General features: G+C 34.4%; 1 protein-coding gene across 1 annotated transcript; it reads left to right on the plus strand.

Annotated features, from left to right (window-relative positions):
• On the plus strand, window positions 1-27,805 carry C13H18orf63 (chromosome 13 C18orf63 homolog). The gene is made up of 12 exons (XM_063076497.1): window positions 1-134; window positions 2,091-2,169; window positions 3,969-4,025; window positions 9,294-9,405; window positions 9,995-10,036; window positions 11,596-11,672; window positions 14,240-14,349; window positions 16,824-16,920; window positions 17,031-17,113; window positions 18,334-18,517; window positions 26,557-27,561; window positions 27,749-27,805. The coding sequence occupies exons 1-12, from the start codon at window positions 1-3 to the stop codon at window positions 27,803-27,805; spliced, it is 2,037 nt and encodes a 678-aa protein (XP_062932567.1).
• Window positions 27,806-27,864: the final 59 nt, after the last annotated feature.

Consider the following 27,864-nt stretch of genomic DNA (forward strand, 5'->3'; position numbering starts at 1 on the left):
ATGAATGATTCTAGGCAGCAGTCACTGTTCTTCATCACACTTCCAGATTTACACAAACTCTGTGCTATCAGGATAATATTGAATAATGGTGTGGCAGATACTGTGATTAGGAGTACACAAATGAAGATATGCAGGTAAAAAATACCTCTTATAACAGAGGCTTTTCAAACTTTTTTTTTTTTTTTTTTTTTGTCTTTTTGTGACCGGTAAGGGGATCACAACCCTTGGCTTGGTGTTGCCTGCACCGCGCAGGATCTGAACCCGCGGTGGGAGCGCTGCTGTGCTCCCAAGCACTGCACTCTCCCGAGTGCGCCACGGGGCCGGCCCAAACTTTTTAAGACCTATTAGAGCTGCTTTAGATGGATTTCCTTTAAAGAAAAATACTCGTTCACTTAACCTGTGTGTATAATTTTATGAATTTTAAAATAAAGGAATTCAGTTTCATTTTGACCAAGTATATTGGATTACATTTAAAGAGAGACTTAAAATACTTGAGTTTTTATATTTGTTTTTTTTTATTTGTGACCATTTATGTGCTTTCCTTAAATTTAAACTCTCTATAGACATTCATGAATTAAAATCAGGCTCCCCAAAACATAGAGATACTAATTTATAAATATTTACTGAGTATTTGTTGTCATGGGGCACTTAGAGATACTACACACATTTTACATTAGTATAGTTTTTAAAATTTTCAACTCAATGTAAAACACTGAAGAGTGTTTCTCTAGGAATTGTCTCAAGATATCTAACCCAAGATATTCTTTGAAAAACAGTTTAGTAGAAGCCTAAAGTATAATTCTATGATTACTGAGGACCTACTATGTGTTAATCCCTTAGATTGTTTGAGGCAGTCAAAGAAGTTCTCATAGAACACATGACAAGATTATATCTTTAACTGAATTTCTTGGAAAACAAACACCTGTAAGATTGCTGGGGCAAGAAAGGAGGAAGACACTCTTGGGGTATCCTCCATTTTCCTCTTACTTATAAAACTTTTCTTTGGCTTATTGCATATTTTCCCACCCAAGAGCGTTAGGGAGCTCTTACCCTTCCCACTAAGTTGTAGTTCGATATCTATTGAAGACTTTCCTGTGGCCCCTTCAGGAAATACTAAAATAGGTAGAAAACCTTTAAGTGAGTTTTCTGCTATTTGCCATTGAATTGAAAGTGGCCATGCCCACAGAATGAGGCTGTCTTAACTCACTCTCCCAGTAAGTGAAAGCCTAGCACACTGAACAGAAACCTAGCTTTGTCCCACAAAGGCAGGCCTTGCAAAAGCAAGTACCTGCTACAGCTGGGTTCCAACGAATGTGAAGCCACCAGAAACAGGTTGGCCCATCTTGTTTTTTGAGATAAGCCCATACATGTACCTGTGGTTATTTTAATTTGTTTCTTTGATAATTAGTAATGTTGAAAATTTTCAAATTTCCAGCTATTTATTTTTGTATTTTTCCTACCTTTTCCCTGAACTTTGAACAAAATTATTGATGGTAATTTGAATTTTCATGAATTTTGTTTTAATTTCATTTGACTGTTGAAAACTAAAGTAAAACCGCTACCTACTTCTTTCTGTCTTGGGAAGAATTTCCTTTTTGAAGGAAAAGAATCTAGTCCGTAGTTCTAATTTTCAAGTAGTTGATAATTTCGCTGATTGGTAAATCTTTAGACTCTTGTCTCCAGTGCCTCCTGCCCACTACCTTAAAAAAAAAAAAAATGGAGGAAACAGAAGTTAAAAGAGATGGATTCCTCACTGTTTAGACTTCTTAAGTATATATTTAGGACAGAAATAGAGTTTTAAAAGAGGAATTTAGGTTGACAGATGAAAGAGGTTGGGAAACTCAGATGTAGGGACAATTCTCATTAATTTCAGTATCTAAAACTTCATAATTCTCTTAATTCAAGTGTTGACTGAGTCCCTACAATGTCTAAGGTTCCATGCTTGTGTGTGGGGAGATACAGACGTCTATAATCCTTGCCTAGAAGAAAATTAAAATTTTAACTAAGCAAATATTTTAAATGTTCCAATAAAGTGAAAACACAGACAGAGGGCAAGTCTACTTTGAAATTAATACATTTCATCTCCACAGGCAATTGCTACTTTTGCATCAAGATATTCTTACATCACCTGTGCCTGGAGTATTAAACCAAATTTGGGTGGTGATGGCGGTTAGTATTTTAACATTTTATGAAATATTACTGATTATTGGGAGCAATACTTATAAACAAAAATTTAGGTATCAAAGCTGCAGCTGGGGATGGCTTATAAGGATGAGTCACAGTGTGTCATAGTTTGATCGAACCATTAATAGACTAACTTTGATATGCCTGGATGTTAAAAATCCATTTTCCTGGTTCTCATTTAATATTTAGTTTTCTCTGTCTTAAGTGCTAAAATAATAGACTATTCATGAATAAAACTTAGTATTTTTTAAGATAACATGGGCTTAATACCTTTTATCATATTATATTCTTTAGAATTACGCATAATACAAAGAATGAAGTTTCCCATTTCAACAGATCTCCAACCGTTTTTAACAAACTTAGATCAATGTTTTTTAAATTTGAAAATTTTATTAAAAAACATTTTTACACTTACTAAAATTAGAACTGGAAACATATTTCCCAATACTGTATATAACTGAGAATTATAATGAAGTGTCAAAAATCTTTATTAAAATCATATTATCCTGAGATTTTTGTCAAAAATCTTTCTGAAAATCCTGTTTTTCTGAGATTTTAATTCCCCAGAATCCAGTGAAATCAACATTTATTAGTAATGCTAGTAAGTCATCCAAAACCTTCAGTTCTTTTATTTTTCTTCTAGGTTTATGTTACATGTCCATCTTTTATCTTCTTATCCTTAATATAGTTTTTAAGAAAGACAAGCTGTTGATGAGCAAGTAGATTAATATCTCTTATTTGTGTCCTTTCCTACCTGAAAATCTTTATGGAACAAGCAGGGATATTGTTTTAAAGTTCTAGCAAATTCAAGTATCCTAATCTTAGCAAGAATAGGAAGAAGAGGAAAGTAGCCATCTATTTTTTTAAAATATGCTTTGTTTTCTTATAAAGGTATAACATTAGGCAAAAAAATTACAAAAATAATTAAAGTAGAAAATGAGGTTTTTATACATACTATTTTGGAACTTTCCTTTTATTTTCTCTTTAACAGATTTTCCTGGAAATCTTCCTATGTCAGTACATATATTTTTCTCATTTTTAAGACTGAAATATTTCATTGTATGGGTGTATAGTAGTTTATTACTTTCTAATGCGCATCTGAGTTTCAAGTTTTGTGCTATTACAATCAGTGCTTCAGAAAGCATCATTAGAATTATATCATTTTTTATGTGCCCTATACTTTCTATGGGTTAAATTTCTATAAGTGGGATTACTGCACATTTTAAACTATAATCTAAACATTGCTAAATTTCTCTCCAAAAAGCTTGTCTGGATTGCATTTTAAGAAATAGTGTATGAAAGAACCTATTTTTCCACACCCCCATTAATGCTGGATATTAGAAGCCTTTAAGTATTTTTTAATCTGCTGGGTTAAAAATATTATCTTCCTTTAATTTGTATTTCTTTCATTAGTGAAGTAGAGCACTTAGGCCTTTTGAACTTGATCTTCCATTTGTGTTCATTTTCCTTATTCGTGTTTAAGAATTTATTGTATATTAAGAAAGGTATTAAGTATTTATTATATGAAATTCACTGGCCTTTTCCTTTGTGTGACTTCTATAGTCATGTCACTCTCAGAAAAGCTTTCCTCACTTTGAGAATGTGCCCACAGATTCTAGTTCAGGGGGAAAATGAACATCACTTCTTCTCCAAGGCATAGGAGCTGCTAGAATGATGGCCTGATTCTATGCCTTCTGCTGGATAATGCTTAAAATCTTTCTGTATTGAATTATTTAATTACATATTTATGTTGTCTTTTTTATAAATGTGGATTTTTGTTACAGATAGCATTTTATAAAGCTGGAAAACTTAATACCTATATTGAAAAATTTGGAGCTAAGGTAAGTTTTTAAAGGGATAATAATTCCAGATGTTGTTTATATTGATTGTATGCTCAACTTCTCTCATCAGTGAATAAAAATCATAGTATCTTTCTCATAAGTTATTGCTATGACTGTGAAAGAACCCAACAATTTTTTCCAAACAATTATTTTGTGCACATTTAGTATTGAAAGAGGGGAAGAGGCTTATTTTTTGTTGGATACTTTATTGCAGGCATTTTCTGTGTCATAATCTCATTTGTCATATACATTTTCAAATAAGTGAAATTTTTACAGATGAAGAAAGTGAAACCAAGAGGGTGAAATTATTGCTCACATCATATAGCTAATATGTGGAGGAACAAAACATTATAGATTGTACTCTACATGGTGATGAGCTTCTGGATGTTAGCAATGAAAAAAATGAATACATGGGCTTTAGTGCCTCTCCGAATCTCAGTAAATCGTCATGGAGCCTTGGCTAGAGCTCTCTTTGTGACTCTTCATGTAACTCTGAGGCACTGTATCATTAGTTACTCTAGCAGCCTGTCCAGCCATCACTGCGTGCCTCTGTTTCTGGACATAGTGGGGTTTGGAATAATGAGGTTTCTGGTCATCTCCAAGATGAGATGCTGCCTTTAGGTTCTAGGAGAATGATAGTTTTGATAATACCTGATGGTGCTTTGCAATTCCCTGAGAAATCTTTGAATGATCTGAAGGCTGGTTTTAGCTATCAGTCACAATCTGTGGGAAAACAGTATTGTTTAGAAGCAATAAGGAAGAATTATGGTTAAATATTTTTGCTGAGACCAGTCTTTGGTCATCTAAGGATTCTGGTTATCTTGAAAAGGCCATTTATGAGCTATGAGAACCAAGTTTACAGTATATCATTCGCCTAGAACTATGACCTAGTTCTTTCAGTAATTTCTACAAAATTCTGTTCTCTACTGTGGAAAGTATCTCATGGTTTAATGGAGACCCCTTTGCTGTCTTACTGGCTGTTCTTGGAGAATTTGATCTTCTTATTGATTTTAAAACCACAATGCTGTAAAATCTGTGGGTCAAAATTGTATTGTTTTTGAACAAAACCATGACAAATTTTACAAAAAGAATAGATAAAATATGATTTCTAAATTGAATTCTAAAGATCAAAACAGTTATTTTCTGTGTTGAAGAATAGGTAGCATTTCAGTATTGATGTAGTAAAAGAATGTTTATACTAAGCATCATTTTATATGTACCTTAAAATTATAAAAGTGAAAAATTAAGAAAAATATTATCCACAGTCCTTATAAATGCTAATAAAATGCTTACACTAATAAAAATGCTTACTTTGTGCTGTGTTTTCTTTCAGTCTTTTTAATTATTTATTTATTTATTTATTATTTTATTTTTTCTATTTTTCCACAATCTTTTTTTTTTTTAATTTTAGTTTGTCGATATACAATGTGGTTGATTATTGTGGCCCATTACCGAAACCTCCCTCCCTCCTCCCTCTCCTCCCTCCCACCCAACAGTGTCCTTTCTGTTTGCTTGTTGTATCAACTTCAAGGAACTGTAGCTGTTATGTCTTCTCCCCCCCCCCCGTTTTTTTTTGTGTGTGTGTCTGTGTGTGTGAATTTATTTATTTATTTTTAGCTCCCACCAATAAGTGAGACCATGTGATATTTCTTTTTCTGTGCCTGACTTGTTTCGCTTAATATAATTCTCTCAAGGTCCATCCATGTTATTGCAAATGGCAGTATTTCATTCGTTTTTATAGCTGAGTAGTATTCCATTGTGTAGATATACCACATTTTCCGTATCCACTCATCCGATGATGGACATTTGGGCTGGTTCCAACTCTTGGCTATTGTAAAGAGTGCTGCGATGAACTTTGGGGAACAGGTATACCTTCGACTTGATGATTTCCATTCCTCTGGGTATATTCCCAGCAGTGGGATAGCTGGGTCATATGGTATATCTATCTGCAATTGTTTGAGGAACCTCCATACCATTTTCCATAGAGGCTGCACCATTCTGCAGTCCCACCAACAATGTATGAGAGTTCCTTTTTCTCCGCAACCTCACCAGCATTTATCGTTCAGAGTCTTTTGGATTTTAGCCATCCTAACTGGGGTGAGATGGTATCTCAGTGTAGTATTGATTTGCATTTCCTGAATGCTGAGTGAAGTTGAGCATTTTTTCATATGTCTGTTGGCTTTTAATGTACACCTTTGACTTCATTGGTGCAAGGTGTCACATCTCCAAAATATTTAAAATCTTTCTATTTATAGTCTTATGCTTTTTCCATTTATCCCTGTTTCTTATTTCTAAGTAAACTTGTTTTGTTCTCTTCACTGGACTTCCACATCCTGAGTTTTTTTTTTAATTCATAAGCTTTCTTCCAGCTTCACTTGCTTTCCTACCCTGATTGAGCCTACATGGATATGCTCAAGTTTTCTTTATATGGATACTTTCTACATAATAATTATAGTCAGCATATATTAATAATCATAGTCAGCAGATATTTATTGAACACTTATAATGGGCTAAGTACTCTATTTGTTTCTGGGGATAAAGCTGTGAACCAGATAAAGTCCCTGCCTTCAGGAATCTTCTGATAGGAAAAAATCCCCTCCTTCTCAAGTTTTTGCAAGAATTTGTATAGAATTTTTGTTATTTTGTTCATAAAATTTACCAGTAAAACTATCTAGACCCTAGCTTGTGGGAAAGTTTTTAACTACAATTTTAATTTCTTTAATAGTTATTCAAGTTATCTATATTAAGCTATTCAAGTTATCAAGTTATTTTGAGCTATTCAAATTATCTATTTTAAGGAATGTGACTATTTCATCTAAGTTGTCAAATTCATTGGCATAAAGTTGCTTATAATATTCCCTTTTTTCTCTTTTCTGTAGAATCTGTAGGGATGCCACCTCTCTAATTCCTGTTATTGATAATGTATGTGTTTTTCCCCCCTCCCTCAGTCTAGCTAGATGTTTAGCAATCTTACTGATCTTCTGAAAGAACAGGACTTTGGTTTCATTAATTTTCTCTATTGTTTTATTGTTTTGTATTTCATTGACCTTTGTTTTGTTCTTTATTATTTCCTTTATTCTGTTTACTATGGGTTTAGTTTTCTCTTCTTTTTCTGGTTTCTTAAGGTGGAAGATAAAGTCATGGATTTGAGAATTTTCTTCTTTTCTAATATAGAGACATTTAGTGTTATATGTTTCCTACTAAGCACGTTTTGTTTTGATTTTCTTCAGTTAAAAATACTTTATAATTCCTGTTTATTTCTTCTTTGATCTGTGGGTTATTTCAAAGTATGTTATGTTGTTTCTAAATACTTCAGGATTTTCCAAGTATCTTTTTTCTATTGATTTTTAATTTAATTGTTGCTAAAGAGCATGTTGTGCATAGCTTGAATCTTTTAAAATTTATTGGGAGTTGTTTGTGGCCCAGAATAGAGTCTGTCTTAGCAAATGTTCTTTGCCCACTTGAAAAGAATGTGTATTCTATAAATGTGTCAAGTATTCTGTAGATGTTAATAGGGTCACATTGGTTGATAGTGTTAGTAGGTCTACTATATTCTCATTTATTTTCTGTTTACTTGTATCAATTATTGAGAGAGGGGTATTCACATCTCTACCTGTGAATGTGGATTTGTCTGTTTCTTCTTGAAGTTATATTAGTAGCCCTCAGACAATTGCAGAGATCTCTCCAAAATGAGACTGCCCTTGGTTATTTGGAGGGGGCTTTCTGGAGGGGTAACTGATTTGTAACTGCACACCTTGTGAGCAGTTTTTCCTACAATGGGAGTCACCCAAATAGAGAAGTTGGTACAGAATTTGTTCCCTACTTTAGCTGAAGTGATAAATGACACCATCTTTGCCCTGCAGAACATTCAAGTCACCAGCCAGGATGGTTATGGTTGATAGAATTGCCCCAGACTTCCTCCTTGCATGCAAAGGCTGAATCTGTGCTGATATATCCTGCTATATCTGGATTAATTCCCTAGGCCAAGGAGAAAGTCACCTAGCTAACGTCGACCCTGGTAGTTTATGGATTTGTTCAGCTGCTTGGGTCTGGGCCCCTGGGGCCATGTTTGAGGTCAGCATTGCAGGTTGACCTCATCCTGCTGCTTGGAGTCTTATTGGTAGTAGCCTTAATTAAATTCTCTGTGAGACAAATTGAACAGATTTAATCCCATAACCTGCAACGTGTTATTCAGTTGTGTCCTGGAAACATTCGCCAGAAGCCAAAATCGTGCAAAAATGAGGGGTGCATAATATTGGGAGACAGTTCTCCTTGGCTCCTTCACTTTTCTGCATGTTTTTCTCACAGAGGCAAAATTTCTCACAACCTTTTCTTCTGGACTGTGTTTTCAAGGATGTTTGCATAGCAAACAGCCTTGTTTCTTTCCCAACCTTGGGTAGTTTCCTCACATGCATGTGCTAATCTATAGTTACTCTAGAGGGAGTCTCTGCTGATATCCAGAGTCTGATCTCTGTGCAGCTCTTTCCTCTCTAGTACTTTACCCCTAAAAATCTAGCTTCCCTGGTCTCTCTGGACTTTCAGCTCTGTCCTCAATTCAGGGAGACTACCAAACTCTTCCTGGGTTTCCCCTCCCTGCACTGCAACCTGGAAACACTCTAATCAATAAGCTGGGGAAATCATAAGACTTTTCTTTTTGGTTTCCCATCTCTTGAGGATCACTCTTCTTTGTCGTCTGCTATCCAATATTTGTGAACCATTGTGTTATATAACTTGCCCAGATTTTAGACATTTCAAGTGGGAGGATAGATCTGGTTCCTATTACTTATTGGTCAGAAGTGAAAGTCCTGATTTTTTAAAATAATTCTGTAAAAATAGAGATACTCTGTTGATTGCATATGTGCCCACATATGTTTTTAATCATTTTCCAATGCTGAACTAGAGTGAACAATAATGAAAACTATTACAAGATCATTCCGGTCTGAGTTCCTTTGTGTGGAGCAGAATACAGAGTAAAGTTGAAGGTTCTTAGCAAAGGAGCTCTCAAGGTTGAGCTTTATTGGGTCAAGGTAAGATGGTAGAGTTTGACTATGATAGTATGACAATAGAAGTAGGTTTGAACTGAATATCTTTTAACACTTATTTAATTTTAAAACTGGATAGGATTAGCTGTAGCAGTGACTATAATTTTTATCCAGAATAGCTCAGTTTGTTGGGTGGTGATCTAAACACGCAGTCATTTCCTATGAGTTTACAGGGACATAGCAACTACTCTAAATTTGCCCATATTTTGCCCTATCATATTTTTAGATGGAGGCTCCACAAAGAGTAATTCCTGTAATTCTTGAAAACTGCCTTTCATATTCATTCGTGGCTAGACTTGCTCCATCCTGGAACAGAACTGGCCATCTCTTGGTACAAGGTAACTTTATCTCTTTCAATTATTGGGGCTTTCTGAATGAGATTACTTTTATTATATGCATGTGTTTTTAATTTCAAGATATACTATTTTTAGAAACTAGTTCTTAAAACGGTCCCAACTAAGCATTCTCAAGCAAGCCCACAACAACATAAATGTTATCTCCTTACTTTGAGATACATCCAGGGACCTGTTGATGTTTCTTTAAAAAAATTTTTTTTATTATGTTATACTTGATACTTAGAAAGGAATAAATATGAATTATGAAACATTATGATAAAATGAACACAAATTGTCAATGCTATTGGAACTGAAAGGTTATGTTGAATTTTTGTCAGGATCTGACTGTTTTCCAAGTATTTTATAGCAGGAGATAAATATATGAGGGAATAATTGGGTATTTCTGTCCTTTTAATTGAAGAGATATTTTGATTTGTTATATTTTTCTCTGAACTGTCATCAGATATTCCTTTGTATAACAACTGCATTTGAAAATTTTTTTAGCTTTGATAATTTCACATAAATTTTGTATTTATCAAGCATGATTATTTATGAGTTATAATAATATGGCATATCCTGTGAATTTTTTAAGGAAGAGATTTTCTTTCTCAGATGGGAAAGCAAAATGCTGTTGGTAAGTAAAAATGTGTAAGTCAATAGATAAAACATTGATATAATTAACAGTTGTTTTAAGAAAACTATGTTACAGATCATTGCATTGTTATCCTGATGATTAGGTTATATCAATTTAATCAGATATTATTGTAATCAAAATTTCACCTGAGAAATCACTTCTGATTCAAAATACATATTCTACCTGTATGAGAAAAATTCACTTATCTTAATTGGAATAAACACCTATATTTTTATTTTCTCTATGTAAAGAAAATTATGATTGTGAAGGAGTTTAATTCTGCAGGCATTTATAATGTATAGTTTCTAGAACCATATCATCAAAAATTCTTCAGTACTGATGTAGGTCAAAGCCTTATTTCTTATGAGAAGAATATGACTCTTTTTCTCCTTTAAAAAAAATTGTCTAAAGAGACACAGACGATCTGAAGTGTAGAGTTTACTATATGGTCTAATTGAATTTTTTCATCTATTTGCATGGTTGTATTGGAGGTAGACAGATTCCTAAATGGCAGTCCAGAGATAGCAGATAGGTGGGAGTCCAGAGCCTACAGTAAACATTAATCAATTGTGGGAGCTTCCCCCATTTGGGCATAGCCTTAAAATTCTGACATGTAATCCACAACTACTGGATCCAATTGACTTTCCAGCCTAAACTAGTTTTCCTATTTACAGTAGTTTTGTATTTAAACTGTGCAATGGCTATCACTAGGCTCTCACTCTGTCTGGATGAATGGGTTCATTACCTAAATTTAGTTTCATCCCCAAACTCTATCATGAGACTACAGCTGTAGATGTTAATGATAATCAGCTCAGGACAGCAAAATTCCTCACTCCTGTGTTAGATTTCTTTTTTTTTTTTTTTACTTTTATTAAAATGTAATATACTGCAGCAAAATTAACAAATTCTAAGTGTATAGTTCATTGAATTTTCACAAACTAAAAATATCCATGTATTTTGATCCATCAGATCAAGAAACATTATCAGTACCCCAGAAACCCCCTCATGCTTTCTTCAGGTGCTACCCCTTCCCAAGGTCACCACTATCCTGACTTGTCAGAAGTAGTTTTATTTATGAAAAAGCATGATAGAGACTTCAGGGCTCTAGGCAATCTGGACTGTATGCCTGTATATTTGAGGATGTTAGTAAAACATTACTCAAGTCAGAAGCATAGTGTGGTACTTCTCCAGGTTTTAGAAGAGGGCAGCCTCCTTATTTTTACATATAATAGATGTCAGACTTGTATGAGGTATTTCTTGGTTTTTCCTTTTGATTGTGAAGTGTCTCATTTTTCTTATAACACTGTCCTACAACACCTCCACTCTTCAAGCACACATATCCATGCTATATCATACCTTTGCCTCCTTTAGGTGTTTCACCTGTAGACTGTCAAATATTATATGGTGACTATTTGATTTTTATTGTGTATGGAAAATATCTATTTACTTTGTTTTTGACTTGAATAAATTAAGTAAAGTATTTTCTTTTACTACTGAAATAATTTGATAAGATGGAGCAATAATTATAGCTAGTTCACAGTTAAATATTTTATTTTCAGTATTAGACATCAATGTAACAGAAACTCAAGTTTGTCTAAGTATAGAAGCTTGCACAATCAGACTGCCACCACCCGAGGTACCACATATTTTGATTTCTATAGTGTACTATATTTACTATATACTTAATATATTTATTATTATTAACATGCTATTAGGTTTTAATTTTTGCCATGAAAGGTGATAGGAAGTAGTGGAAAACCACAGACCTCCCTTGGGAGATCAGGTGCTGTTCCCAACAGGACAAAGAGAATGCACAATACCACTCTTTGCTGGCAGGCTGGCTCCCAAGAGGAAGAAGGAAGAGTTGAGCCAAGCATACCTGGTTATTCACCCCAGTTTAACCAGCTACCTAAGTCACCCCAGCTGCCCTAGGGAGAATTAATGATGGGCAGAGCAACACCAGAAATATGTGTTAGTAGAGCATTCTTGACATGGCAGGAAACACTAGAATTGGAGCAGACACATTCCTCTCTTCAGTTCAGCATTATACACTCAATACATACTTGATAAATTAAATCAGTTCCCTAAATCATGTATGGTTGCAACTTTGTCCTCTATTGGATGCTTTCACATGAGTGTATTAATGGCATTCAGACTCAATTATGTCATAAACTGAACGTATTTATTTGTTACTCTTCCCTACCCCAAATCTGTTCTTTTGTGCTTATTCTTTTTGTTATTGCCATCAACAGCCAGTAAGTTACCTACGTGAAGACTTCAGAGGCATCCTTGCTTTTCCTCTTCCTCGCTGCCTCTATCCAATTCATCTCTAATAGCCTACCTTGGTCTCTGAAATAGACTCCTATCTCCATTTCCAATGTTCTAATTCAGACTCCCTTCTTTTGCCTGTATTGTTAAACTATTCTCCATATGGGCCTTGTTTCTAGCCTTTCCCATTCTAGTTTATTCTCTAATTCTTCCTCAGAAGTGTTAACAGCGTTCTCTTTCTAAAACAAAGATCCCCAAACTAAATATCTCTAGTACCTCAGAATTGTCTAGATAAAATTAAGTCCAAAGTCTTTACATTGGCATTATATGGAGAAAGTAATATTTATCAGCATGGTCACAAGAGGACACTTTATAAATATTTGCTAAGTAAATAAATACGAGGGGTTAGCAGTCTCTTGGGGTGTATGGTGAACAGTTGGGTAGTTTGCCAGTCTCTAGAATAATCTGCGTTGAGAAAGACTAGTATAGACAATAAATGCTGGTACCATGGATATCCCTGCAGTGGTTGGCTTGAGCCTCTGAATAGTGTAGAAAGTACCTGGAAGGATATCAACTAAAGCTATGTAAGTAGTTGTATATAGGAATGCATAAACTGTGAACGTTTGAACCTGATACTTACCTCCTTTGAACTCAATTTTAGGTTCTGTTTTCCCTCAGTTTATTCACTCACCTGTACCCAGTCTTTTCTGACATTCATAGCCATGCCAGCCCTAACCATCTTTTTATCACACAGCTTAGGCAACAGATCTCTTAAGCACAGTACATCACAGTGCAAGATTTATCTCTTGTGCACAGGGCACTATGTATCCTTATTCCTTCTGAGTGTCCTTGGCTCTCTTATCTTACAATGTAACTAGCACGTCTTATCTTCCTCTTCCTACGTTAATGTTTTTCTGCTTATCCCTGCTCCCCCATTTCCATCAGTTTTAACATATGCTGTAGGAATTCGGAGAGGGATCAGTCACCAGACATAGAGGACGTGGGTCTAGATGCAGGCCTGTAATGCTCTTATTGATAGGAGTCGGATAAACCAGAGTGGGGCAATGCTTTAAGCAAGTACTGTATATCATTAAAATGCTAAAGACTTGTCCAGGCAATAAAAAGTTGCCCAGTTTAGCTGGAGTTCCTTGAAAAGTAGTAGACAGTGAGGTTAGAATGTTGTTTCCTAAACAATGCTGTGATGATAGATTAAAAAGGGAGTGAGGGATTGTGAACCATTCTCTTTATTCTTAATGTAGTGTCTTTTTACCCATTAATACTTTATTTTTTTGCCTCCCTTGAGGTTTCTCTATATCTTTGACTAACTGTAAGAAAATGCCTCCCGGGGAGACTTCCCAGGGTAGGAGAATTGTGGGTGGCAAACTCTTGTTGGCTACTTATAAGCTTAAATGCCCGGTAGGTAGGGAACCTGAGAAACAGGGAAGAAAGAATTCTAGGATGTGGGAAGGGGCTATAAGAGGACAATGGAGCTCTGTGCTCCCCTCCAAAATACCAGATAGAACTATAACTCCCTTACTCATCCTTCATTTAAAAAAAAAAATGTCAAAAAATTGAGTTAAGAAGCTATTCTTATAAAATGTAAATACCTTCCTTAGTAAGGGATTCAACTTCCTGCAAATTAATATAATCAAAAAAACTGAAAACCAGTTGCAATAAGTACAAAATAGAAGTTTGGGTTTGGAGGATAAGAGGGAAAGCATGACATACTTGATATACTTTATAGAAGAAAAACAGGACAAGCTGAAACATTGATTATGTTACTTAAAGTGGTTATGCATAATTCAACGTAACTTAATTATTTAAAAATATAACCAACCGTGTGTGTGTGTAGCAGATAATGTATTTTTTAATGTTTCTTTTCCTTTGTCAAATTATTTGAGGACTTACACATTTAAATCTTATTTCTGTTAAAAGCTAAAAGAGTTCGATATTTCTCAGAGTGTTATAAAGGATTTTTATACTAACAAGAATGCTGTCATTGAGAGACATTCCATTTTAAGCAACTGGTGCTACGTTTTGCCAAGGTGAGATTTCAATTTATAGTATCTAGGGTAGATTCAAAATATAGTAATCTTCTCTTATTTTTCTTCTTTAACATTGTATGTGCAAAAGTATAAACCATTTTGGTGAATTTAAAAAATTGAATTATAACTAAAAAGGTATTAAAACAATATTGTCATACTTACAGAAGCCATAAAATTCCTTTATCAAATTATTAAAATAATTTTATTATACATATACATTTTTATTAGATATAATTTTTTAAAACAGTAAAAGTTCTAGATTTCCCATTATGAAATGACTACTACCATAATAGTGTCAACAAAACTTTATAAACATACATAATAATTAATGATTCATTATAATTTGATATGAGCTGAGTTTTAAGTTTGTACTATCGTCAGGAAAAAATGATTTGTTACTAATATAAGCAAGACCATTGGGATGAAATTTTAACTTGCTTAGGAAAAAGAACTTTAACTAGTAGCATACACATGATAATTTAGTCATTGGAGAAGGGAAGCAGTAGATAGAGAACATAGATTTGACTCTGATTTATTCGACTCTTAACAGACTTTTCCCTAAAGTCTAACAATTATGAGTCATACCATCGTGTGGCAAAAATTTATTAGTCATTATTTTGTTTATAATTGGCCCATTGTTTGCACCAATTCAATTTAGTTTTTCATAACAATTCCAGTTTTTAAGATTTAATACAGTTAAAGGCCATATGTGATAAGCCCACAGCTAACATCATACTCAATGGTGAAAAGTTGAAAGCTACCCCCATAAGACGAGGAACAAGATAAGTATGCCCATTCTCACCTCTTCTGTTCAACATAGTACTAGTTCTAACCAGAGCAATTAGGCAAAAGAAAGAAATAAATGGCATCGAGATTGGAAAGGAACAAGTTAAATCGTGTGTGTTTGCAGATGACATGATCTTACATACAAAAAACCCTAAAGACTCTACCAAAACTTGTTAGAACTGACAAATGAATTCAGTAAAGTTGTAGGATACAATATCAACATACAGAAATCGGTAGCATTTCTATACACTAACAGTGAACTACCTGAAAAAGAAATCAAGAAAACGATTTCATTCATAATACCTACAAAAAAATAAAATACTTAGGAATAAATTTAACCAAGGAAGAGAAAGACTTATGAAAACTATAAAGCATTCATGAAAGAATTTGAAGAAAACACAAATAAGTGGAAAGATATTCATATTTATGGACTGGAAGAATTAATATTGTTAAACTGTCCATACTACCCAAAGTGATCTGCAGATTCAATACAATCCCTATCAAAATTCCAAAGACATTTTTTCACAGAAATAGAATAAAACAATTCTAAAGTTTGTATGAAATCACAAAAGACCACCAATAGCCAAAGTAATCAGTCAAAAAGAACAAAGCTGGAGGCAATACACTCCCTGATTTCAAACTATACTAAAAATGCTCAACATAACTAAAAATCAGGGAAATGAAAATTAAAATCACAGTGAGATATCACTTTACACCTATTAGAATGTCTATTATCAAAAATGCAAAAGATAAGTATTGGAGAGGATATGAAGAAAAGGGAACTCTTGCACTGTTGGTGGGAATATAAATTAGTCCAGCCATTATGGAAAATAGTATGGAGGTTCCTCCAAAAATTAAAAATAGAACTACCACTACTGTGTATATGTACAAAGGAAATGAAATCAGTATATCAACAAGTTATCTGCACTCCCATGTTGATTGCAGCATTATTCACAATAGCCAAGATATGGAATCAGCCTAAGTGTCCATCATTGCATGAATAGGTAAAGAAAAAGCAGTACATATATGTAATAGAATAGTATTCAACCTTTAAAAATAAGGAAATCCTACCGTTTTCAACAACATGGATGAACCTGGAGGCCATTATGTTAAGTGAAGTAAGCCAGATACTAATGATGAAAATACTTCATGATCTCACTTATATGTGGAATCTAAAAAAAAGTCAAACAGAAGCAGGGAGTAGAGTGGTGGTTACCAGCGAGGTGGGGGCAGATTGGGGAGATGTTGGTCAAAGGATATAAAATTTCAGTTCAATAGGAAGAATAAGTTCAAGAGATCTCTTGTACAACATGGTGACTACAGTTCATAACAATACATTGTATTCTTGAAAATCACTAAGAAAGATTTTAAGTGTTCTCACCACAAAAAAATAAGTATGTGAGGTAATGTTAATTAGCTTGATTTAGCCATTCCATGATGTATACATGTTTCAAAACATCATGTCATGACAGTAAGTACATACAATTTTTATTTGTTAAAACAAAACAAAACAAAAAGATTTAACACAATGTATGTTTGAAACTAGGAGCAAGTGATTAGCTTGTTACTTATAAATGAGTAGTGAGATAGCTGCTGAATCTTTTTGAACACCTTCTAAATCACAAAATTAACTTATCAAACTATATTTAAACATTGGCTCATAATATCTTACAACTCATTTTTCATAGTATGAAAATGGGACAAATAATAAGTATTCTTCATACCACCCCCCCTGACTGTCCTTATCACACATATGAAGATTTTCAGACGTACTGGAATGACCTGGTAAGGACTAGAAAGATATTTTACGTTAGAAGTTATCTGATTTTATTTTTTTGTAATTTAACCTAAGTTTGGCTTTCTCCAGAATTTTAAATTTTGTGCTTAATTTTCAGTATGGCTGTAAACTTCCAGATTGTGGAAATGTTGAAATATACTGCAGCATCTCCTTCAAAATGATCAGAGAAAGGACCTTCTCGTATCCTTTATGCACTACTTGTAGCAGATGCCCTGTGCCCACCTCATGATGGAGTCTTGCTCCCACACCCATGTCGTCATCATTGTCAACCTTCTCTGTGTCTGAATGAAACTACTGTTCCTTCTACTTCTTATCTGCATGAGTGTTTTTTGTTTTGCTTAGAATTTCCCTGTGTTTTCATTTTAGGATGAGCTTAAGGATGATTTTTTCTCTTCAGACACTATTTCAGCAATTTAGAGAATAAAATTTAGAATAGACAGAAAAAATGTTTATATGTTTCGTAGAAAGTTAAGAACACAATCATATGATTCTCCTTAGTCAAGAGCTCCCTCCAGTGGCATTTTGTATATTATTGACAGACTTGAATTCAAGGAATAGGTTGTTTAACAAAGATTTTTCTTTTTGGAAGATTATCTAACTTTACAGGCAAAGCTTAGAGGATTTGACTTGCCCTTAATGAACCACACTGATTTAAGAAAATATCTTTCTTAATGATATTTTTAAAAATCTACACACGAAAAGTGCACAAGTGTTCAGGTGAAACTTAAATCTTAATTAGTACTGACTTCACCATTCCTGTCTCTTAGTTTTTGTATTCTGACCTGCTGGACTTTAAAAATGGGAGGAGGAGGAGCCATAGTGTTCTTTCTGAATTCTGTATTTCCTAACCCAAATCTTAATAGTAAAACTGAGGTTGACATATATTAGTTATTGCCTTTCATTAGAAGCCAAGATATTATTCCAAGTCTTCAGAATATTTTTCATCAGAAAAAGCAACTGCTTTTCTCAAGGAACTGCTTTTGGAGCTTGAACTTAATCTACAAGTATATGTGTTGTTTCTCTGTATCAAGTTTTTTACTGTTTCTGGTAATGCAGCCTGTTCTTTGTTTACTATAACATTTATTTTTATTATCTGTAAGAGTCACAGTATCTTCCTTATAAATTATTTTTTGAGTATCTCAGTTTGCCAGTTCACTTAAAAAGCCATATAATAAGGATATAATGAATTGTGTTGCTTGTGAATGTTAAAATAGGAGGAATGAAGATCCTGTGAGAAAGCATGCTTTTCAGCTTCAAATAGTATCAAATTAGCAATATAAAAATAGTATTTAATTATGTGTGCCTTTTTAATTTTGCTATTTTAATACTTTTTAAAATTCAATATAAATTTTTATCTTTTATGTACAAAAAATTTGACATTGTTCTTTAACATCGTTCAGATACCCTCTCAGTTGCATCAGAAGTCAGCCAGTACAGTTCTTTCCAAGGGTAGATTTGGAAGGTGTCTTGAGAACTTTTCTTTCAGATTTAAAATCTAAACTGCCCCATATTTGTGGATTTCCCATAAAGATGACAAATAAACCATGCTACTACACACAAGAACTAACTAAACCTCATATACAGGTAAGGGATTTCTCGTCTTGTCTAGTTCTCTAAGACTTACCATCCACCTGTCTTACTTGAGTCTCTTGCCTTCTGTGGTGAATACCCAACCCATTGCCATTGTGCAGTAATTCTATTCAGTATTTTTCTAATACTATTTGTTATTATTATTGTACTTAACCATTTGTCACTGTCATTTGTTATTATTGTATTTAGCAGTAATTGTTTAATGAAATGTTTCACCCACATCAAGGATATAAATGAAGTGGATTATTAGAGATTAAAGAGAGAGAATTTTGTGAAGAGTGTTCATTTGGAGAGACTGTACTATCAGTACAAGTTCAATTAAGTGGAAGGTGAGGTGCCTGCCCCTCACCACATCAGGTGGGGGTTTCTGAGGAACCGATCAGAGCTTAAAGTGCGACTCCTGCAGCATGAGGAAGGCAGTGGGCTAGCGTCTGGCTCCTGTCTGACCTCATTAAAGAAATTAGTGTAACTGGCTGTCTTCCTTAACTAGGCACGTTAAGGAAGAAATGGCCATTTGGGGATTTACCTTCACCCCAGAGTTTGTCAGAACAAACTCTGAAACTTGAAATCAGAACAAACTTGAAATCAGATTCAGAATTTTGATTTTTACTGACGCTAGAAACTTTGGGGGAAGGAGAGATGTTTCCTGCTGGGTTTGTCTTCTGCATTTAAAAAATCCCTTATTGGGCCGGCCCGTGGCTCACTCGGGAGAGTGCGGTGCTGATAACACCAAGGCCCCGGGTTCGGATCCCATATACGGATGGCCGGTTCACGCACTGGCTGAGCGTGGTGCTCACAACACCAAGTCAAGGGTTAAGATCCCCTTACCGGTCATCTTAAAAAAAATAAATAAATAAAAATAAATAAATAAATAAATAAAAATAAAAATAAAAAATCCCTTATTATGGTGACATATAGCATACATGTAGAAAAGTACATACAGGCTGGCCAGTCAGCTCCGTTGTTTAGAGCACAGCCTTATAACACCAAGGTCAGAGGTTCAGACCCTCATACCAGCCAGCTGCCAAAAAATAAAAATAAAAAAAAGTACATATGTGTACAGCTTGATGAATGTTTATCAAACACCCATGTAACCATCACCCAGGTAAAAAATAGAACATGGCCAGCCCTTTAGGACCCTCCTGCTTGCACCTTCCTAGTCATAACTCCCTCCTCCCGAAAGGTAACCCCTATCTCAACTTGTATGGGAATTCTTCCTTGCTTTCTTTGCTTTATCAACTAAGTATGTATCCTTAAACACCATCTTTCAGTTTTGCCTGCTTTTGAACTTTGTGTAAAAGAAGTCTTAGACTGTTTTCCTTTGTGTCTGACTTTTTAGGTTCAGCATCACTTTTATGACATTCATCCACATTGTTGCATGTAGTCAGTTCGTTTTTACTTCTGTGTAGTATTTTATTATATGCTATATTTTATCCAGGATATTACGGATGGATATTTGGGTTGTTTCTGTTTGGGGGCTGTTACTACTGATGCTGCAATGAACATTCTTGTGTGTGTCTCCTGGTGCACATGTACAGGAATCCTCTAGGAGTGGAATTGCTGTGTATAAGTGTACTTCAAAAAGTTCATGAAAAGATTTGTTTTATCTTTTAATTCTATTTTTCTATGAACTTTTTGAAATACCCTCGTATATCTACAACTTTTGTAGCTTTGCCAAACTATTTCCAAAATGGTTGTACCAGTTTCTGCTTTCCCTTCCCCCAAAGCAGTGCAGGAGAATTTATGTTGCTCCACATCCTTGTCCACATGTGGTATTGTTGGTTTTTAATTTCAGCCATTCTGGTGGGCGTATTTATTATTGAGTGTCTTTCATTTGCATTTCCTGACTATTAATGAAGTGGAACACCTTTACATATATATATTGGCCATTTAGATATCCTTTTTGAAGTGCCTCTCTCTTATTTTTCTACTGTTATGTTTTTTATTTTAATTGATATATAGGTATTCGTAACATCTATCATGTATGAGTTCTTTATCAGTTATGCACAATTATCTTCTTCCATTCTATGACATACTTTCTCACTCTTAATGGTGTCTTAATTTATAGTCAAACTTATCAGTCTTTTTCTTTATGGTTGGTACTTTTTGTGTCCTGTTTAAAAATTATTTTTGTTCCCCAAAGTCATGAAGATATTCTCCTACAGTATCATCTAATAAGAGGTTTATTGTTTTCCATTTACATTTAGGTCTACAATCCAATTAGAATTTATTTTTGTAATATGGTGTGATGTGGAGAAACAAATTTCTTTCATAATATGGATATCTGTTTGTTCAAGCAATAGTTATTGAACATGCTATTCTCTACACAATTTTTGCAGTAGTTCTACCTTTGTCATAAATCAGATGTCTTTATGTGTGTGGTTTTGTTTCTGGACTCTCTGATCTCTTTCTCTATTTGTTTATTCTTGCACCAATACCACACTTTTAGAATTATCTTAATTAATCTTAAATTTCATGTTTATTATAAATAGTGTTGTAATAATATTAAATTTTATAAGATTTTTGATATCTGGTAAAGCATTGTAGCTATTCTTGATCCATGCATTTCCATACACATTTGTTTTCAACTTGTCAAGTTACACATACACACACATACATATACACAGCCTGTTGAGATTTTGATTAGAATTTTTTTGAGTCTTATAGTCCATCGATAATGTATATTTCTCACCACATTAAATATATCTTCTTTAATTTCTCTCAATAATAGTTTATACTTTTATGTATAGGGGGTCTTGTGTACTTTTATTAAATTTATTCCTAGCTATTTGATTTTTTTGATATTATTATGAGTAGTATCTTTTAAAAATTTTTATGTCTGTCATTTCAAAATTTTTTCCAATTTTCACTATAATTTTTCTTTTGATCATGAGTTACTTAAAAGTGTATTTCTTAATTTCCTAAAATATGGGAATTTTCTAGTTACCTTTTTCTTATGTGTTTCTAGTTAAAATGCATTATGACCTATCAGTTGTTGTGAGGTATGTTTTGATATCCCACTATGATTGTGGATTTATCTACTTTTCCTACTTTCAGCTTTTGTCTTATGTATTCTAGACCACTATATTAGATACATGTAAATTTAGAGTTTAGAATTATCTTCCTAGTCAGAGGCCAATCCCTCCTACGAGTAGTTGGAGAAAGATGGTACAAAAACATGGAAGTCCAGACATTTGAGGCTATAGGCAAGGCCGTTTCCTTAAAGGGACTGTGGGTGGACAAATACCAATTGACATCCCTATGGCAGTCAGTCTTAAAACTTTGTCCAGACATAATATTATTTAAAGTTTAGTTGATGGCTAAGTCTGAATCTGAGGAATTTGGAGAAAGATAGATCTTTATATCATGCATTTTTTATTGAATGTATGTATTGAATATTTAATATTTCCAGACCATGTCTGTTTTAGAAATAGTGAATCAGGACAAGATATTTGTGAAAATTTCCTTCAGAAATGTAAAATAACAATTAGAAATTCTGGTTTTTATATTGCTCCTGACAATTGGAACCCTGACAATGAGAATTTATCCTAGTTAATTCTATTGAGTGCCTTCTGTATACCAGCTGATTTTATGTGTATTACCTCATTTAATCATCAAAATTGACCTTTGGGATAAAGAATTGTTTTCTCAATTTTGCAGAAGAGGAAATTGAAAATGAGAACATACAAGTAATTTAACCAAAGCCAAACAGTTAAATTCATTGCAGAATTAGAATTGAAACCCAGGTAGTCAGATTCTTAGTCCCATAATTGGAAAAAGTTTAGATTTGTAAAGCTCAGGCTCTAGACATAGGCTTCCTATATTTGAAACCCTTACTGCTTGTATAATTTGGGGTTGAGTTATTTGATCTCCCTGTGCCTCATTTCCTCAGTTGTAAAATATGGTGAGACGTAGTGGTGGTGATGATGGCACTTGTCATAGATTGGGTTCTCTAGGAGCCAACTCTGAGGTGGACTAGTGCACGTGATGTTTGTGAGGGATTGCTCTTGGAAGCAGTACCTGTGTAAGGCAGGAAGGAAGCAAGTGTGGGTAAAGCAAGAAGGCAAAAAGCAAAGCCGGCACCAGACAGCCTTGGCCAACCTTCTGAGAAGCTCAGAGCCTAAAATGGCCCATCAGAGTTGTTCTCCAGTGGCCACAATAGCCAGGCCTTTATAAGCCTTCCTGCCTGTCATTTTATTTGGGCCATCCTGAAACAAGCATATCCTTGGGTGGTGTCTCTGTAATTGAGGCAGTCCCTGAAGGTGTATCTGCTGATCTTGCTCCTGGCAGCGGGGGTGGCAAGTCCTTCCTTGAAGGGGGTCATGTCCTTTGCAGTACTTACTTCTTAGGAGCTGTTGGCATTAAATGAGATAATACTTAGAATAGTTTCTTGTACTTATTGACTTCTCAGTAGACATTAGTTGTTATTGCTAGGCCACATACACGTTAGCTCTGAGATTCAAGTAATGTTAAAAAGCAAAAGTTTAAAAATGAAAAATAAATTGATCACATTACTTGCTAAAACTCAACTGACTTTAGAAAAACTAAATTATCCAGAGTGCTTAGCCAAACTGTCTTGTTTTTTTTTAACTTATGGAAATTTTCAAAGATTCATAATAGTTGGTTTTTTTTAACTTATGGAAATTTTCAAAGATTCATAATAGAAGTTAGTATAATGACCTCTCATTTGCCCATCATCTCGTTCCTCCTTGACATATTTTTGGGTGAGGGTAAACTGGAGTATTTTAAAATAAATCCCAGATATTATTTCACATGTAAAGATTGCAGTACACATTTCTATCTCATAAGAGCTTTTAAAATAATATTTTTACACGATCCTCATGTCATTATTACACCTAACAGAATTAACAAGAGTTCCTTAATATCATCAAATACAAGTTCACACTGCAATTCCCCGTTTATGTCAAAGATTCATTTTAAGGGATTTTGTTTAAATCAGAATCCAAACAATGTCCACATAATTTTATTTGTTAAATAAATTTTATTTGTTACTTAAATCTCTTTATTCTATAATATTTCAAAACTTCTCCCCTTTTATTTTTGCCAGTTATTTGTTAGAAAAACTAGATCATTTGCCCTGGAGAATATACCATATTCTGGATTTTACTGGTTGCTTCTTTGTGTCATGTCATTTAAAGTTTTTTTTTGGTTTTTTTTTGTTTTTTTTTAAAGATGACCGGTAAGGGGATCTTAACCCTTGACTTGGTGTTGTGAGCACCACGCTCAGCCAGTGAGCGAACCGGCCATCCGTATATGGGATCCAAACCCGGGGCCTTGGTGTTCTCAGCACCACACTCTCCCGAGTGAGCCACGGGCCAGCCCGCATGTCATTTAAAGTTAACATGTTGTTCTAAACCCCATATTTCCTATAAACCCGTGATTAGATTTAAGCTTAACTGAATTCTGGTTCAGCTTTAGGCAAGAAACACATTGAGGTCGTGCAGTGCACAGAACCAGATTTTAATAGATGAAACACATTCAATCATTTTTATCATTCCTCAAGTTTTAGTTTCTTATCACCTTAATACTAGTCCTCTATGAGATATTCATTCATAACTAAGTATAGGTTAAAGCTTTTGGTTTTCTTCTGTAATTGTATGTTAATGTATAAAGTTACATAAATTGTATAAATTCTAGAAATTAAAAGTCAACCAAGTTACCTTTGCCAATGATACCTTGAAGAATAATGATAATGATATAGTAAAGCATATGGGGTTTTTTATTGGCTTATGATTTCACAAAGCTTAGGTTTGTTGACCATTTAAGTTCTGTGAATTATTTATGATCTCATCTGCTGTTTACATAGGCCTTATTTGTAGTCTTTTTATAAATTTTCAATATAAATCTCTAGATTCAATATAAACCTCTAGGGTAAAACCTTTGGGCTATTTATTGTATTTTAAAAATTGAAAGAGTGAGTAAATAATATATTGATGGACTAAGAGGCAAAACAAGCTCCTGAAAATTATTTTCACCAGATGTATATTTCTGAGAGAGGCGAAGACGACACAGGGTATGAATGTAAGCATATTTCAGACACAAGACACATATTCTAGAAAAGTTATTTATTCTTACATGAAAATCCCCATGAGTTTTTATTCTGGTATCTTAAGTAGTAGGTATGTTGTTTAAAGGTAACCTCAGTTTATAGAACCAAGGGGCCAAAAATTGGGTGTTTTTTGTGTTTCTATGAATGAGTTCAACTTAGTTCTCAAACTCTTTTTTCATCAAGTGGAAAAAATTCAGTCTGGATACTTCAGGGTGACTCAGTTACCTCTGACAAAACATCTCTTTGAGGTAGAATTTCAAAAGTTAAGAAGTTTGAGAATCCTTTTCTCTATATAGCATCTATGCATAGGGAGAATTTATGTAGGGTGAGGACACTGGTGTGTGGTGAAGTGCATTGGTATGTTTGCCTGACATGGTGTGCAGCAGGAGAATAGATGCCCTGAGCTCTGCTTGAGCTTCTGCCAACTCTGCAATTGAAAGTCAAAGGCATTCATAAGTAGTAAGCTTTTCAACAAAAACAGCAGAAGTGTGACTTTACTTTACTTCGCCTTCCAGATATTGTATGAGTGCATCTGACTGGCAGTTTCTAAATTACATCCGAACTGTAGCTGCAGAGGAGAAAATGTCAATTTTAGATTTCCAGGCTCTAGTGCTGGAAGGAACACTAGGAGGAGGGTGGAATGGAAATTAAATACCAGTCTTCTATATCCATTAAACAATCCCAGCTGGGAGATGGGAGGAGAGGGGCCTTCCCTTCTTGACTTGGATTGGTCTGATGGTGGTAGTCTCTGTTCATATGGTATTTGACAAAGATGGTGTATAAGATTTTATCAGACACTTTTTAGCTTTACCCTAGCTCTCTCGTACAGATGGTCTTCAGAAAAACATCTGTATCCCCTCCTCACTCTCTCCAGAGGTATATGTCCAGAGACATAAGGGTTGAATTGTATCACCCCAAATTCATATGTTGATGTACTAACCCCCAGTACCTCAGGATATGACCTTGGTATATAAACACAGTGGAATATTCAGGTGTACAAAGGAATGAAATTCTGGTAGATGCTACAACATTGATGAACCTTGAAAATATTATACTAAGTGAAATAGGACAACTATTGTATGATTCCACTTATATAAGTTACCTAGAATGGGCAAATTCATAGAGGTAGAAAGTAGAATAGAGGTTACCAGGGACTGGGAGGAAGGGAAAATAGGGAATTCCTGTTTATGGAATATAGTTTCTGTTTAGAATGAAGAAAAAATTTTGGAAGTAGATAGTAGTGAGGTTACATAGCACAAGTACAGTGGTGAATGAACTGAAAGCTACTGAATTGTTCACTTAAAAATGGTTAAAATGGTTCTGATGTACCAGCCAGCTGCCAAACAAAACAAAACAAAACAAAAATGGTTAAAATGGTGAATTTTATGATACATATCCACAATTAAAGAAAATAACCACTTGGCTCTCTTTGATTTATCTAACAAGTTCATGTGACAGAAATTTGCTGAGTTGCCCCCAGGAACCAAGCACTGTGGTGGGCAACAAAAAACCAAAAATGATGAAGACACAAACAGCCCCTGCCCTGTAGTCAAAATCCTACTTATTCTTGAAGGGCGCACATAGATTCCACCATTAATTAAATTTCTTTGAACAAGTATTTCTGAGTAACTGTGAAGGACATAAGAGTAAATAAGTCATAGAGCAGCATGAGCACCTTTGGAAGACAATGGGTAGCTGTGTGTATAGTCTTTATGGTTGATTTATATAGAATTTGGAATATATATTCATCTTAAAGTATTATCTTGAAAGGATGGTACCAAAAGAAGGATACAAACCATAAGAAATGTACACATTTCCACCAGAAGGCTCATTTATATTTTGTTTTCCTTTACCTATTCTATATGTCATAGTGTTACCTTATATTCTTATTTTGATGATATTTTTTATTTTTTCATTAAGGATATTATTACATTTTTAATTTTCCTAATCTTTATCTTTTCAGGAAAACAAAATCAAGCCACCCAATTTGACCACTAAAAAAATGTTCAGAGCTTCTTTGACTCAAGCCACTTCCACAAAACCTGCCTTGGCTGAAAGTCTTCTACCATGTTTAGTAGCAGGAGGCCACAAGGTGGAGCTTTCGGCCAGCCAGCCAAAGTCAGTAGTTTTCTCAGCTCTGTATCACCAGCCAGAGTCTGTCCAGAGTATAAAGAAATCCCTGTCTAATAAGGTACCACAGGTACATTTGGAAGTATTAAAACCCAACAAAGGAAATACTCAAGTTCAACACACAAATCTTAGCTCTCAGAGTAACATCACCCCTAAATTCATACCAATTTTCAAAAATAGATTGTTACAGACGAACAAAAATATCTCAGCACTTGGCAACCTGAAAGGAAAACAGCATGTTGTTACAGAATCTAAATCGTTTTCACTTAAAACTAGTATGATCCGGGATGACAAACTTAATGTAGATCCAGCCATTAAAAAAAGATCTGATAGTAACATTCAGATGCATGCTAGAAATTTAAATCAGAAGAGTTCCAGACCTCTACAAGAAAAAAATACTGAGTTCTATGAAAATATGACAAAGTATCTGTCTTCAACTGTGAGTTTAAATGAAAGCAAACAACTGTCTAATAGTGCATTAGTTCAGATGTCTAATAACAATTTAGGTGTGATAAAAAGTGCTGCCGACTTCCCAGGGAATGGAAAAGAAAATTTGACAAGCAAATGTATAAAACAAGTTTTAGGGAAAGGCCACGAGTCATTAAAACTGAAAAGACGACCACACATTTTTGAATCAGATACAGAAACGGAAGAACCCCAACTACTGCAGCAACGACCAGCAGATCAAACTAAAGTTGATGTAAATGACCACAGGTTGATAGTAAACAGAACAGCCCACAGGTCTAAAGGAAAACTATGTCCACAGTCTTCGAGAACTTCAAAGAAGCGTCATTTCAATACTGCCCGTTATGGACAATCCAGTTCATCTAAGGACCAGGTAAAAAAAAAAAAAAAAAATCTGGGGATATTCATCATATGCTAGACCTTTAAAACAGGTAACTAAGGATCTAAATGATGTGAGCAAGATCATCTAGAAAGACAGTAGTTAAGAAACAGAATACCCTAGCACAACTATAAGTATACACAATTAATGTAACAACATTCTGTTCTTCAATCTGATACAGATACATGATTTGGATAAATCAAAACTTAAGAAATCTCTCATTATTCCTAAAGCTTAGAACATGGACATAAAAGAAGAAAATGTCCACCAGGTAAGTGAGGTGATAGATTTTGATTT

The sequence above is a fragment of the Cynocephalus volans genome, chromosome 13 (assembly GCF_027409185.1).
Source record: "Cynocephalus volans isolate mCynVol1 chromosome 13, mCynVol1.pri, whole genome shotgun sequence".
NCBI classification, from domain to species: Eukaryota; Metazoa; Chordata; class Mammalia; order Dermoptera; family Cynocephalidae; genus Cynocephalus; species Cynocephalus volans.

Bases quoted from the DNA above. Each gene is read 5' to 3' on its own strand.
- C13H18orf63 (XM_063076497.1), top strand. From the start codon at position 1: ATGAATGATTCTAGGCAGCAGTCACTGTTCTTCATCACACTTCCAGAT. The intron at 16,921-17,030 runs GTAAGGACTAGA...CTTAATTTTCAG, and splicing joins AGACGTACTGGAATGACCTG to TATGGCTGTAAACTTCCAGA. The intron at 27,562-27,748 runs GTAAAAAAAAAA...AATCTGATACAG, and splicing joins CCAGTTCATCTAAGGACCAG to ATACATGATTTGGATAAATC.